Below are 11781 nucleotides of genomic sequence, written 5' to 3'. Positions count from 1 at the left end.
CTCAGAGGAAATAAAAAGAGCAAGAGGATAGCTGTGGGAAGAAGGGGACGACTGAAGATGAAGAAACAGGTAGAGTGGTTTTGGGTGAAACTGGCTAGATGGAGCAAGACAAAAGCCTCTCTCTCATGCCCTGATTTTCTGTATTCTGAAGTCTCCTTTTGCCTCTGGTGCCTTTTTGCTGCTGGAAAACCAAAAGCAAAGAGGTACATGCTTCTTTTTGACTCCCAAGAAGGGGAAAATTATCTTTTTACATTAGAAAGGTGTAGTGGGTTTATGTGACAAGGTTTTGGTAGCAGGGGGCCATAGGGGTGGCTTCTGTGAGAAGGATCTAGAAGCTGCCCCATGTTTGGTAAGGGCCCCACTGCTGACCAGAACTGAGCCAATAAGTGATGTTGTTTGCGCCTCTGTGAGAGCAGATTTAAGACAGGGAAAAAAAAACGCTGCGCCACACAGCAGCTGGGAGAGTGAGAGGAGTGAGGAACAGCCTTGCAGGCGCCAAGGTCAGTGAAGAAGGAGGGGGAGAGGTGCTCCAGGCGCCGGAGCAGAAGTCCCCTGCGGCCTGTGGTGAGGACCATGGTGAAGCAGGATGTCCCCCTGCAGCCCATGGAGTACCACGGTGGAGCAGGGTTCCACGCTGCAGCCCGTGGAGGAGACCACGGTGGAGCAGGTGGCCCTGCACCGACGGAGACTGCGGCCTGTGGAAGACCCCTGCCGGAGCAGATTCCGGGCCGGACCTGCAGCCCGTGGAGAGGAGACCACGCAGGAGCAGGTGACCTGGCAGGAGCTGCTGCCCGTGGGGGACCCAGGTTGGAGCAGTTTGCTCCCGAGGGATGGACCCCGTGGTACGGACCCATATCTGGAGCAGTTCTTGAAGAGCTGCTGCCTGTGGGAAGCCCACGCTGGATCAGTTCAGCAAGGACTGCATCCCGTGGGTGGGACCCCACAGCACAGGGGACGAGAGTGACCAAGAAGGAGCGGCAGAGAAGAATTTCTATAGACTGACCATAGCCCCCATGTCCCCGTTCCCCTGCGCCGCTCGGGGGGAGGAGGTGGAAGAGGGTGGATGGGGGGGAAGGTGCTTTTGGTTTCTTTCCTTTGTTTCTCACTTCTCTAGCTCGTTTGTAATAGGCAATAAATCTTACTATCTCCCTATGCTGAGTCTGTTTTGCCCATCACAATAATTACTGCACGATCTCCTCGTCCTTATCTCAACCCTTGAGCCCCTTTCATCGTATTTTCTCCCTGTTCCTCTTTGAGGAGGGGGAGTGAGAGAGCGGTTGTGGTGGAGCTCGGTCACCCACCCGAGTGAAACCATCACAAAAGGGAAGCACCAAGGTGCTGGCCTTCTAAGAAAAAAGGTCAATCTTACGAAGTTTTAGACTTTAAAGTTTAATCAGTTTGCTGATGAATTCAGCAAGAGCAATGGAGTAGTAAGGCACATTTCCCATGCAGACAGTGAGAGTTGGCCTTTGGTAGCAATAATGCATGTAGACAGCAGGTGCTGGTTTTGCTGAACGTCTGTGAGACTGTGGGCAGAAAGACTTACTTAGTGCAACAAGTTTTCTAATCTTTTTGACTGACTCCCCTCAACCTTTTCAGTTAGAAGACAGCCAGACTGTGAAACTAAAGCTGACTCAGGCATTATATTAAGGAAGCAGTAAATAGAGCACAAGTGTGGTGACATGTAAACTGCTTTAATAAAACAGTAATCCACATTGCTTCAGCAATAAACAGCAGTTGTAATAAGAATTTAATATATATCTTCCCGACAGGATGCATGCACCAAGACATGTTACAGTTCCTTGTATAGTACTAGTTCTGTTTGGCTGCTTCTTGCATTGTCCTTAAGTAGTACAGAGCAGAATTTGGCCCATTTTGTTTAATATATTAAATTTTAAGCTTGCCTGGTTTGAAACAGAGAAAGAACTAAGAAACAGAGTTGTTTAGGCACATACAATTAAGACAGACCAACACCAAAGAGTCATACTTCTAGATTATCTGGTAATTCAGTGAGAAGTGTATAATACCAAAATTGACTTGAGATGATTTCCAGAGGAAACCCGGTTCCCACCTCTACATCTTATATATAAGCCCCAGAAAGTTAAAAGCAAAACAAGAAAGTAACTAAAGCATTATGACAAGTAAAGATCAATGTTAACTGCTACTGAGTTGAGGTGATTTCACCTCCAGCTTCATCCTAGCTGTTAAATACTGTAAAAAGTATGAGGAGATACAGAAGTTGTATTTGAATCACTTATAGAATTATACCAACAAGTTGTTTTGTTTTTAATTAACTATGACATTTAGCAGTAGCCTGTCAAGCAACCAGTAAGGGAATCCTGTGAAAGCAGCAGTCATTGTGCCACTTGAATTTTTCCCATTCACCTGGTGTCACTTTTTCATCTCTATGCCATAGAGATCACAGCGCTTCTGGCTTAAAATAGGGATTTGTTGACGGATTTCTGCAAGTTTCTTCAGATCTGGAGGGGGAAGAAAGAGCTATTAAAACAGCAGTTTTAACAGCAGGACTTGCCTGAGACAAGGTAGGAAAAGAGCAGCTTTCATGGAGAATAAGTCTGTAGGGCACAGCAACTGAGCAGCCAGAAAAGGAAGCCTCAGCTTTGCTCTCTCCTAAGGTAGGTAGCGGCTTCCTCATAAGTAAAGAAACTGGAATATTCTAGTCCTGGTAGTGCTTGTTTTTGCTTCAATCTAGCAAAGGTTGAGAAGGGACAGGAACACTGCATCATCTCTAACTGCATGAACAAGGCCATGACCATTAAAAAAAGAAATCACCTCTCCAGTCTTATGCTCTGTCCAAGAAAGAAAGCAGGAAAAAAACCCAGATGCTTACCTATATCTGTGTATATAATGGTTTCCTCAGCCCCAGCTTTGGCTATGACTTCACCCCTGCAAAATGAAGAACATTTGTTCACAGCATTAACACAGAGGTCTAAGGCATCAGTCCAGTTGCTGCTGTTTGTATCAGAGAGAGTTTCTACCCTTGATGCCTACAGCTGTAGGCACAGGGCTAGCCTAAAAATAGCATCATCATTCTTAACTCTTGCATGATAGAAATAGCTTCCAGGTTTTATATGTGGCACATGTTTTATATGTGACATATACATACTTAACATAAATTGCTAAAGATCAAGAATATTCCTAAGAGCAACTATGAGAACCAGCACACATGAACGTGTACTACACCTCAAAGGGAAAGAAGTAACTTCAGTGGGGACACCCATATATAGTTGGTTGTTTAGACTAACACTTTCTCCTCTCAGATCCAACCAGCTTTTAATAGGCATATACTTACACTCTGCATGAGCTACTGGACATGATTATCATGTCTCCCACTAGGTGCTCTGCCACTGCTTTCAACATAAAACGTTAAGAGCACATGACAGAAAGCTTTATTTACTTTGCAATTGTCTAGAAGAGTAGTATCGGTGGAACGATTTATCTGGAAGAAAAATAACTGCCAAAAGACCTGGTGGTTTCCCAGTCACCCAGATGCACGGAGGGGAAGTAATTGCTGCTAAGGTCAGAAAGTCTCACCTACTTGAAGGTATCCTTCTCAGTTTTTCTTACCTCAAAGTGTTTTTTGAGGAAATTAGTTTTGTATAAGCTGTTTAAAATGGTTCAGTTCTGCTCAAAGAGTTGCCACAGTGCATAATATATAATGCAAGTTGAAAAGGTCAGCAGCTTAACTAGTGCTTAATACTACTACTGAAGTAGCTTTTGTGCTTCCAACAAGAATGTTAAACCACACTGTTAAACCATTTTAAAACTAGCTGGATGGAAAATAAGAAAAAAAGGATAATTTGTTGTAAGAATAGGTGAAAATGTGGGGCCGAAGTGAGACCGTCAAGTAAAACATTCAACCAAGGTGTTTTTTTCTGAACTCACCATGGATTTACTACGGTGCTGTGTCCCCAGGCAACATAGGATGCTTTTTCATCTCTAGCAGGAGATACAGTAGCTACGTAGACTTGATTATCGACAGCTCTGTATTCACAGAAAGATAGAGCAAGAAAATGAGTAGGTCTTCTTTTTAATACAAACAATTAACTAAGCAGAAGAGACTGAATTCACTCTGAACAAAACAAACAATATGGGCTCCTAAAGACTTTTCAAAATTGTAAATGACCCAAAAGTTACAGAAAACAAGCCTGGAAAGAAAAGCCTCTACCCAACTGCCCCAGAGTTAGTAGACAGAATGAATTACACGTTCATTCAGTGTGCAGTAAAGTTGAGTGAAGCTGACCAAACGAATAAGTAATACTGCATAATCAGGAGTCAAAGGATCTATTTCTGTTTGTGATAAAGGCAGTTCTGACATGGTTATTGCTATCTACTGGCTGTTCTGTGCAGAAGTTTGTGAATGGTGCTCAGAGCCACAGGGAAAAGGGCCATGTAAGAGCGTAACTGCACAGGGGCTGGCAGGAGCGAAGGATGAGCAGCTCCTGCTTTTCTCCTTGACAGCAAATCATTTTGGTGTCCCATGCAAGACCCAAAGAATGGCACAGTTCTGACAGCAGAGCAGTCCTGCAGCAGAACTTCTGCTATATGGTGTGATGTAGAATACAAGAACAAATTGGCTCCACATACTAAAATCCCCCTCAGTTACTTTGTTCTTACCGTCCCCTTTGTAGCAACTCCCAATGAGCTGGTCCTGTTGTCAGATTAAAAGCCCCTGGATATATCAGCAGCTGGCAGCCTTTGTTAAAAGAAAATTACAAACAAACTATCATTAAGGGGAAGATGATTTACCCTAGAGTGACTCTACTTTGAAGGTCATGGTAAGCTTTTATTTTTTTCCTGACTTCTGCCCTTAATAGGAGGACAAAGAGTCCATTCATGTGTGGCACAGATGATTATGCCGGCAAAGCCCTATGCTACAACACCAAGTATGGGGCCATAATACATTTCCATTATGTATTATATCATTATTATATTATTATGTCAGCGGATGTGTAGCAGGGAATTATTGTTACTTTACAAATGAGTATCTGCTCTGTTCATGAATAATGGAGTCTGGGCTACAAGGTGTGTTTTGCGTTAACAGGCAAAGAGAAGAGTGCCTGATGACACTTAGAGAGTGCCCAGTACCAACACCCTTAAACAGCCCCATGAAGTTCAGGCCTTAGGGCTAAACATGCTGTGCTTCATTAGGTGACTCAGCCTTACCCTTCTGTCCATAGATTTGAGCCAGCTCAGCAAATCTGATGTCATAGCAGATGCCCAGGCCCACTTTACAGTATGCTGTTCTCAAAACACAAGAGACAACAGTCGTATTGCTGTCATGAGTACACAAAAGCAATCACAAGACATCCTGCCAGCTGTTAGTTTACATGTCTCAGAGTAACCAGGGGAACGATATTTAAATGTGTCTCTGCAGCAAACACTCTGTTGGAGCGGGAGAATTCATTCTTCATGATGAGAGGATTACTGTGAGAAGTAGTCTCATCTACACTTTAAAAACAGCCATTTCCACAACATCACGCTATATCAGGTTTTTGTGTCACGCATTCATCTCTGATATAAATGCAGATTTTTCAGTGATAAAGTTACTCACTGCTCTGTGGACTAAAGAAATTACAGTTGCATACTTTCTTGCAGCATGCACCTTGTAAGGAGGAGAAAGTCACCACGGGAACTGAGACTCTTAGGAGAGCTCAGTTAACAGGTCATACTCATTTTTGAAGATGGGGTGGGGGTAGCTGTCTTTTTTCTATCTTTTTTTTTAATCTGTTGTGGTTGATCCAAGAGTACTAGAATGGAATTTACAGTTGTCTCCATTATTATACCATCCTCACATGAAACAACTGCCAGCGTAGCCATTTGCTACATGTATTGTTTTCCAAGCTATGTTTTATAAGCACTGTTTCAAAAACTGTGGTTAAAAATACAGTAACTTCTCTTTTACAATTCAGTAGGACCACTATTTGTTAAGGGAAGTGCCATGATGTATGCTTTATCCCTTTCTGCTCCTCTGTCCTTTTTCAATCACGCTGCCTTTTACAAAAGTTTCAGAAGTGACCCCCACACTTTGAAGACACTTAAAACACATTTGCCATCATTGTCAAGTACCTAATTTAAACCCAACAGTCTAAAAATCCATTGCTGGGGAGAAAACGGTAGGGAAGAGAGCTCCAGAACAACTGCAGTGTTCTTGGGGCAGTGTTCCTAAAGAGAAGGCTTGTCTTATACTCACGGGTATCAAACATGGAGAAACTATTCCCTGGACTCAGTGTTTCAGACTCTTTGAACTGTATCTTTCCAGGAATATTGATGTCAAACAAATGAATCTGTAATTATAGGAGTATTAATAAGACGAATTATTAATAACTTCTCTGCTTGGTGCTTGAGACTTTTCCTACTAGTCACGATAATCTGGACTACTCTTTTGTCAGGATCCCAAATAAACATTGTCTTTAGAAGATCTCTTTGTCTTAAGCAATTTAAAGCAGTTCTGTTCTTTAGAGAAATTTGCACGTCTACAGCTATTTGGAGAAAAAATAAAGAAGATAAATACCAGGCATTTTAAACACATATAAGCCTTGACCTAAATGATGCACATACCAAGTGTTTACATTGCTTACCAAATAGGATGTCCAATCCTTGTCCCATGCAGTAATAGAGAGTAAAAACAGCTAAAAATAGAACAATTAATTTGCACTATGGCTCTACATCTTCTTCAAGACAAGGTCCTTGTAAAATAACTATCTTGATTTAATGAGTAAATTTGCTAAAGAAAGGGTACAAATATAACGTACTCTATGTATTTAACATCACAGATTTGTCACAATTGGAAGCGCAATATGGTAAAGCAAGTGGTATTTTCCTCTCCAAGATTTGAGTTCCATTCCTGCAAAATTTCTCCAGGAAATACTTTTCAACAAGTCACGAAGTTCACATGACTTGTAGATGCTTCTTAGCCCCTGTAGACAGTGTTTCTCCCATCCCCTGTAATGCAGATATCTGTTCCTGACTGGAGCTTTGTAAAAATACAGCTGTTTCTGTATTACTGTTAGTTCATATATATGCAGTACGAGCCTGCACTTGTTCTGCAAACAACTACAGGGCTTATGGGCTGGTGTGGTATGACTGATAGAAGACAATGCAGTATTTCAGAAAGTGATCTAATGGAGTAGCTAAATGCACAATCAGTTGAAAGAAAGAAAAAAAAAATAATAACTGCATCCCCAGATCTCATTTGTTCCAAGTAACCTTGCATTCTCTTGTTTTTCCTTGAAACAAGCAAGCTGTTGTTCACGTACGGAATGAAGCCAGAGTAGCAGGAACTACATAGTTATGAAAACAGGTAGTTTCTCAAGGGACAAGCAGGTCCAGGTGGAAGATGACAGTAAGCACTTCTCTTCCACAAACAGCAGGCACAGCTTAACTGTGGAACTTGGACTTTGATTGTCTGCCCTAATTATACATATAGCACAAAAAGCATGTAAAGAGCAGTCTGTATGATAACTGAGAGGCTAACTCCTTTGGGAACCTGAGGAAAAATCCTGATCCCACTGATGGGGCACCAGAATTCAGACCTAGACCAGGGTACACAGATGAATTGGATCAGCCTTTACCACAATTTTCCCAGGTACTGGGACAAGCCAATTAAGTCTTCTGCACCTCATCATCCTTGTCCACCACATATCGATGACCACCTTTGGAAGTGATAAACACGTCCCAGATTAAAATGAGATGTAATTTTAACGACAGTGCACTGCTTATTATTACTGCAAGATGTTAATAATTCACATCACCTTTAGGTGCAGATTAAATCATTTGTGCCTCCTAAAGACAAAGGGCAATACCATTTTTGGGTAACACTGCTGAATACTAGCTGCATAGGTGAGAAACCTAATAACAATATTGTACCATCTTACCTTCCTGTGCTTTGCCAACATAGCACCATCAGGCCCAAAGACGGTACATGTATTATACAGCTTTCCACCATCCTCTTCTGGAATGGATCCTTTAAAAAGGAGAGAACATAGATTTACCCCCCTGTAGTATATGGAATTTTGATTCAGTTGTACAAATAGACATTGTCCATTTTTTCCCCTCAATGAGAGGGTTCACTAGGAATAAACTACCTCCAACAAGATATATGCTGCACTCCTTGGCAACTTCTGAGAGCTTTTGTGTCGATTCTCCAGGGATCTTCTCTGCATATTCTTTAAAGTATTGGGTTCCATAGGGAGAATTAAAACATTCCTAAAATTAGAAAAAAAAGTTAAAATCTGTAAACACTGCACTTGACCTTTCAAACTTAGAAATTTTTCTTTCATGCTTTTCCCCTAGGTCAGAAATGAAAAAATATTAACACATAAAGGCTAATGTGTCACACAAACTGCCGTATACCTATGCAAAGGTGTAGGCTGTATGCTTGGTACATGTTAACTCTTTATGTTGTGTGACTTAAAAAAATAAGGTGGAGGGAAGAGAATATTTTATCCCGTAGTATAAAATTTACCTTCATAAACTTGCGGAAAGACCTTGCCCTTGCTTGAGAGGGTTTACTCTACAAGCATGAATTATCATTGGCAAGTGGAATATCTCAGCTAAATAGGTCTGGAAAACTCAGTTGTTTGTACACATGACAAAAAGTAGCTGATAATCTCCATCTAGGAGACCTAGACAGAATAATCAAAGGTCATATTTGCAACACAAGAGCTGTGTTAGCACAGAGAAGGGAAGGTTGCTTAATACTTCACCTAGGACAGCAGGAGAGAAAACATTCTTTGTGTAAAACATTCAGACCAAAAGTTCACCCAGAAAAGAACTTTGCACTCCCAAGTCAGATGCTGCAAGGCACAGGCACAGGTACCCCCAGGAACAGAGGGAAAAGCTCACAGCTACAGTGGGAAGGTTACCTTGTTGCCAGCATACCAACGTTGAAAAAAAAAAAAAAAAAATCAGCAGGGTACTCCTGGCTGAAGTCTAAAAAGTAAATCAGAAATGATCAGTAATTTTAAGCGGTGATCATGTTCCTGCACAAGAAAACCTTAAAAGGATGTCAGGATGCTTTAATCATAATCCAGCCACAAATGGAAATGTGTGACATCTATTTAGTTTCTCATCGACTGTTTGATCCTGAATAATTATGGCAAAGATGGATGCCTGCTTTCCTATCGACGTTTCCTGCTTTGTATCAACATTCTTTAGCTGAAAATCACCTCTTCCTACATTCTGGCACAGGCGGCTTCTGCCAAGATTCAAACCACAGTCTTACTTTCGTTAATTCAGAACAAACCAGGGCTACTGGAATTGCCTGGGATTTAAACCAGCATGATCTTGAACAGATTCTTGTCCCATCAAAAAAACAAACTTTTTTTCCCTCCTTCTTTTATACATTCTGGTAGATAGAACAAGGCACATCAACACATTGTTTTCCCCTGTTTTGGAGTCTCATACAGCATACAAGCACATCCAGAGATAATGCATGGTTAACACTACAAACTGGTTTCCAAGGGTTTGAGGTTTATGTATTTATTTTAAGTAAAGCGTGATCTTTACTCACAGGTAGAGCCACGACTTTTGCTCCTTTAGCTGATGCTTCTCTTACCAGTCCACAGGCTCGTTGAAGGTTATCTGATTTAACAGCAGATACATTAAGCTGAATAAGTGCCAGGCGGAAGTCTAATGGCAGGAAAGAAAAAAAAAATAGCCAGTGGAATTTCCCCAGGTAGTCAAAACTTGAATTCATTAATGATCATTTAACAAAATAAATCTACTTACATATTAACAACATATACACAAACCACTTCCAACTCATTCTGCAGTCGGTATATGACTCTGGAAAAAGTCTCCTAAAACAGGGAGATCATTCAAACGCAGGCTTGCTACCTGGGAACCATACATGGCCATCTCCTCGTTCAGGTCAAGGACCAGGGAGCTGGCATGCTGGTCACAGGCTAGCTCCTGTTTAGCCTAGGCAGTACCCAGTCCACGTTCTCATGTAGGACACTGTGCAACAGCAAACAGGAAAGGGAGACCACTAGTTATCTAGTCCTGCTTCTTCCTTCCCAGTTTGCTGTGTGCTTTGCGAGTGTATCTTTTCATTGCTCCCATCACCCTGTGAGTGCTGAATGTCCTAAAATGCCACTAGCAAACTAAAAGGCTGTATAATCCCCAAAACACATAAATATGGGAAGTTTGCTTTTATCATTCAAATCAGACCTGGCCTGGGAAATGGATGTGAGGAACCATAAAGATAACATCTTTCCTGATCACTTCTTTACAACTCAGTTTCTAGCCAAGAGACAGCTGCATCTACTGTGCCTAAGCAGGATTTATATTTGCGTGTTCTGAATTACACACGTGGGAGAGATCAAATTGTGAGCATTCATTCCCCTTTGAGCATCTCCTCATACCTCAGGCTGTAGGAGAGCACATCCCAACTGGGCAGAGCTGTCTCCTTTTGAACCCAAACGCTCTGCCTTCTTTCACAGAGGTACCCCAGGGTGAAATCACCTCTTTTTTCAGGGAAGCTCACTATTACCCAGAACCACAGGACTCGGGGAAGCAGTGTGTGACACTGCCACGGTGCTGGGGGAAATGGGGAGCTTGTCCAAGGGCAGGCCGGGCTGGGACACAGAAAGGCAAGTGGCATCTTCCTTCGTGCTTCGGTTCTCACCTCAGCAGGCAAGCAGTTAATTTCTACAAGGTACACAAATGATTAACTTCTCACCCGGCCACTATGCATGTAAGAAACTGTTTTAACGTCTAGCTTATTGGGAAAGCGAGGTCGCAATGAGATTTCCAACAGACGCAAACAGAGTTTGCTTTGTGCGCCTCCCTAACAGGAAGCACTCTCAAACTGTGTCTTTTCCACGGGGTGTTGTAACTCGGAGAACTTAAGCGCAGAGACTCAGCTCCCTGTAAGATCCCTTTTGCACAAAATCTAAAGCACATCTGACAGCGAGCCACAGCTCCTCTCACTGTTTTAATGCGCGGCGGGAGGGAGCCACGAGGCTCCCCACCAGCGAGAGCGCCACAAGGAAGCCGCTGGTCTTCCACCACCCTCCGGCCCGGGCCCGGAGCGGGCTCCCGGGCGCCTGGGCTCTGCTCCGTGCGCCTCAAGCCGCGGCCGCGCTGCGGGGCGGCCCTGACGGGAGCAACGTCCGCGCCCCGCCGCGCCGCGCGCCGCCACTCACGGGCCATGGCTCCGCGCGCCGGCCGCATCCCCGCGCCTCACGCCCCGCTCTGCGCCTGCGCGCCACGGGGCGCTGCTGGGAAATGTAGGCCAGGCCCCCCCAGCGGTGGGCGGGAAGGGCCGAAGGCCTCCTACCCACCTTACAGGCAAGGCCCGTCCCGAGGGGGCCGTGCTGGCTGACAGGGGGGTTGTTGACCTGAAACGCTGGCACGTCCCCGCCTTCTTCAACAAAACTGCATTGCCCCAGGTAGAAAACTCGAAACACCTTGTCAGCCAGCAGAAGTTTTAACTCTCAGGCCTCCACTCGCTACATTGCTTCCTTCCGCGTGTATTTTACAGTCCTGTGCTTTCTAAAAACATGCTTGTGGAAGCACCGGCTCGTTTTCAGAGGCTGGCAACTCGCCAAGTTGAAAACCCGTGACAGTAGAAGGGACAAAGATAAAGCAAAATGGGTAACCCGGTGTGGTCACTGCTTTCACCGGTTGTGCTGAAGCCACTTTCAGGAAACACGCAGAGAGAGAAAGGGTGGGAAGCCCACAACCACCATAAAATGCACACCCCTTATGTGCTGCAGTTAGAAACACAGCTCAGTCTGCCCCTTAAGCAAACAC

At 43.6% G+C, this 11781-nt stretch overlaps 1 protein-coding gene across 2 annotated transcripts; it reads right to left on the bottom strand.

Moving 5' to 3' along the window:
• Positions 1 to 1673: 1673 nt before the first annotated feature.
• Positions 1674 to 11273, bottom strand: NIT2 (nitrilase family member 2). Of its 2 annotated transcripts, none has more exons than XM_035314970.1 (10): positions 11172 to 11273; positions 9536 to 9654; positions 8109 to 8229; positions 7899 to 7987; positions 6215 to 6308; positions 5188 to 5262; positions 4639 to 4717; positions 3907 to 4005; positions 2852 to 2907; positions 1674 to 2480 (listed from the first exon to the last, which is right to left on the bottom strand). In XM_035314970.1, exons 1-10 carry the CDS (start codon positions 11197 to 11199, stop codon positions 2392 to 2394), a joined length of 849 nt encoding a protein of 282 aa, XP_035170861.1. In that variant the 5' UTR covers positions 11200 to 11273; the 3' UTR covers positions 1674 to 2391. The 2 variants fall into 2 exon arrangements, with proteins under 2 accessions (XP_035170861.1, XP_035170860.1); XM_035314969.1 differs by lacking the exon at positions 11172 to 11273 and adding an exon at positions 9754 to 9881.
• Between the last annotated feature and the right edge of the window lie 508 nt (positions 11274 to 11781).

The sequence above is a fragment of the Oxyura jamaicensis genome, chromosome 1 (genome assembly GCF_011077185.1).
Source record: "Oxyura jamaicensis isolate SHBP4307 breed ruddy duck chromosome 1, BPBGC_Ojam_1.0, whole genome shotgun sequence".
In the NCBI taxonomy this organism is placed as follows: Eukaryota; Metazoa; Chordata; class Aves; order Anseriformes; family Anatidae; genus Oxyura; species Oxyura jamaicensis.
This window is presented reverse-complemented; position numbering and strand designations above follow the sequence as displayed.

Bases quoted from the DNA above. Each gene is read 5' to 3' on its own strand.
- NIT2 (XM_035314969.1), bottom strand. From the start codon at position 9,790: ATGAGTTGGAAGTGGTTTGTGTATATGTTGTTAATAT. The intron at 4,718-5,187 runs GTAAGGCTGAGT...CTTTTAACAAAG, and splicing joins TCAAATCTATGGACAGAAGG to GCTGCCAGCTGCTGATATAT. The intron at 2,481-2,851 runs GTAAGCATCTGG...TTCCCCCTCCAG, and splicing joins CATTATATACACAGATATAG to ATCTGAAGAAACTTGCAGAA.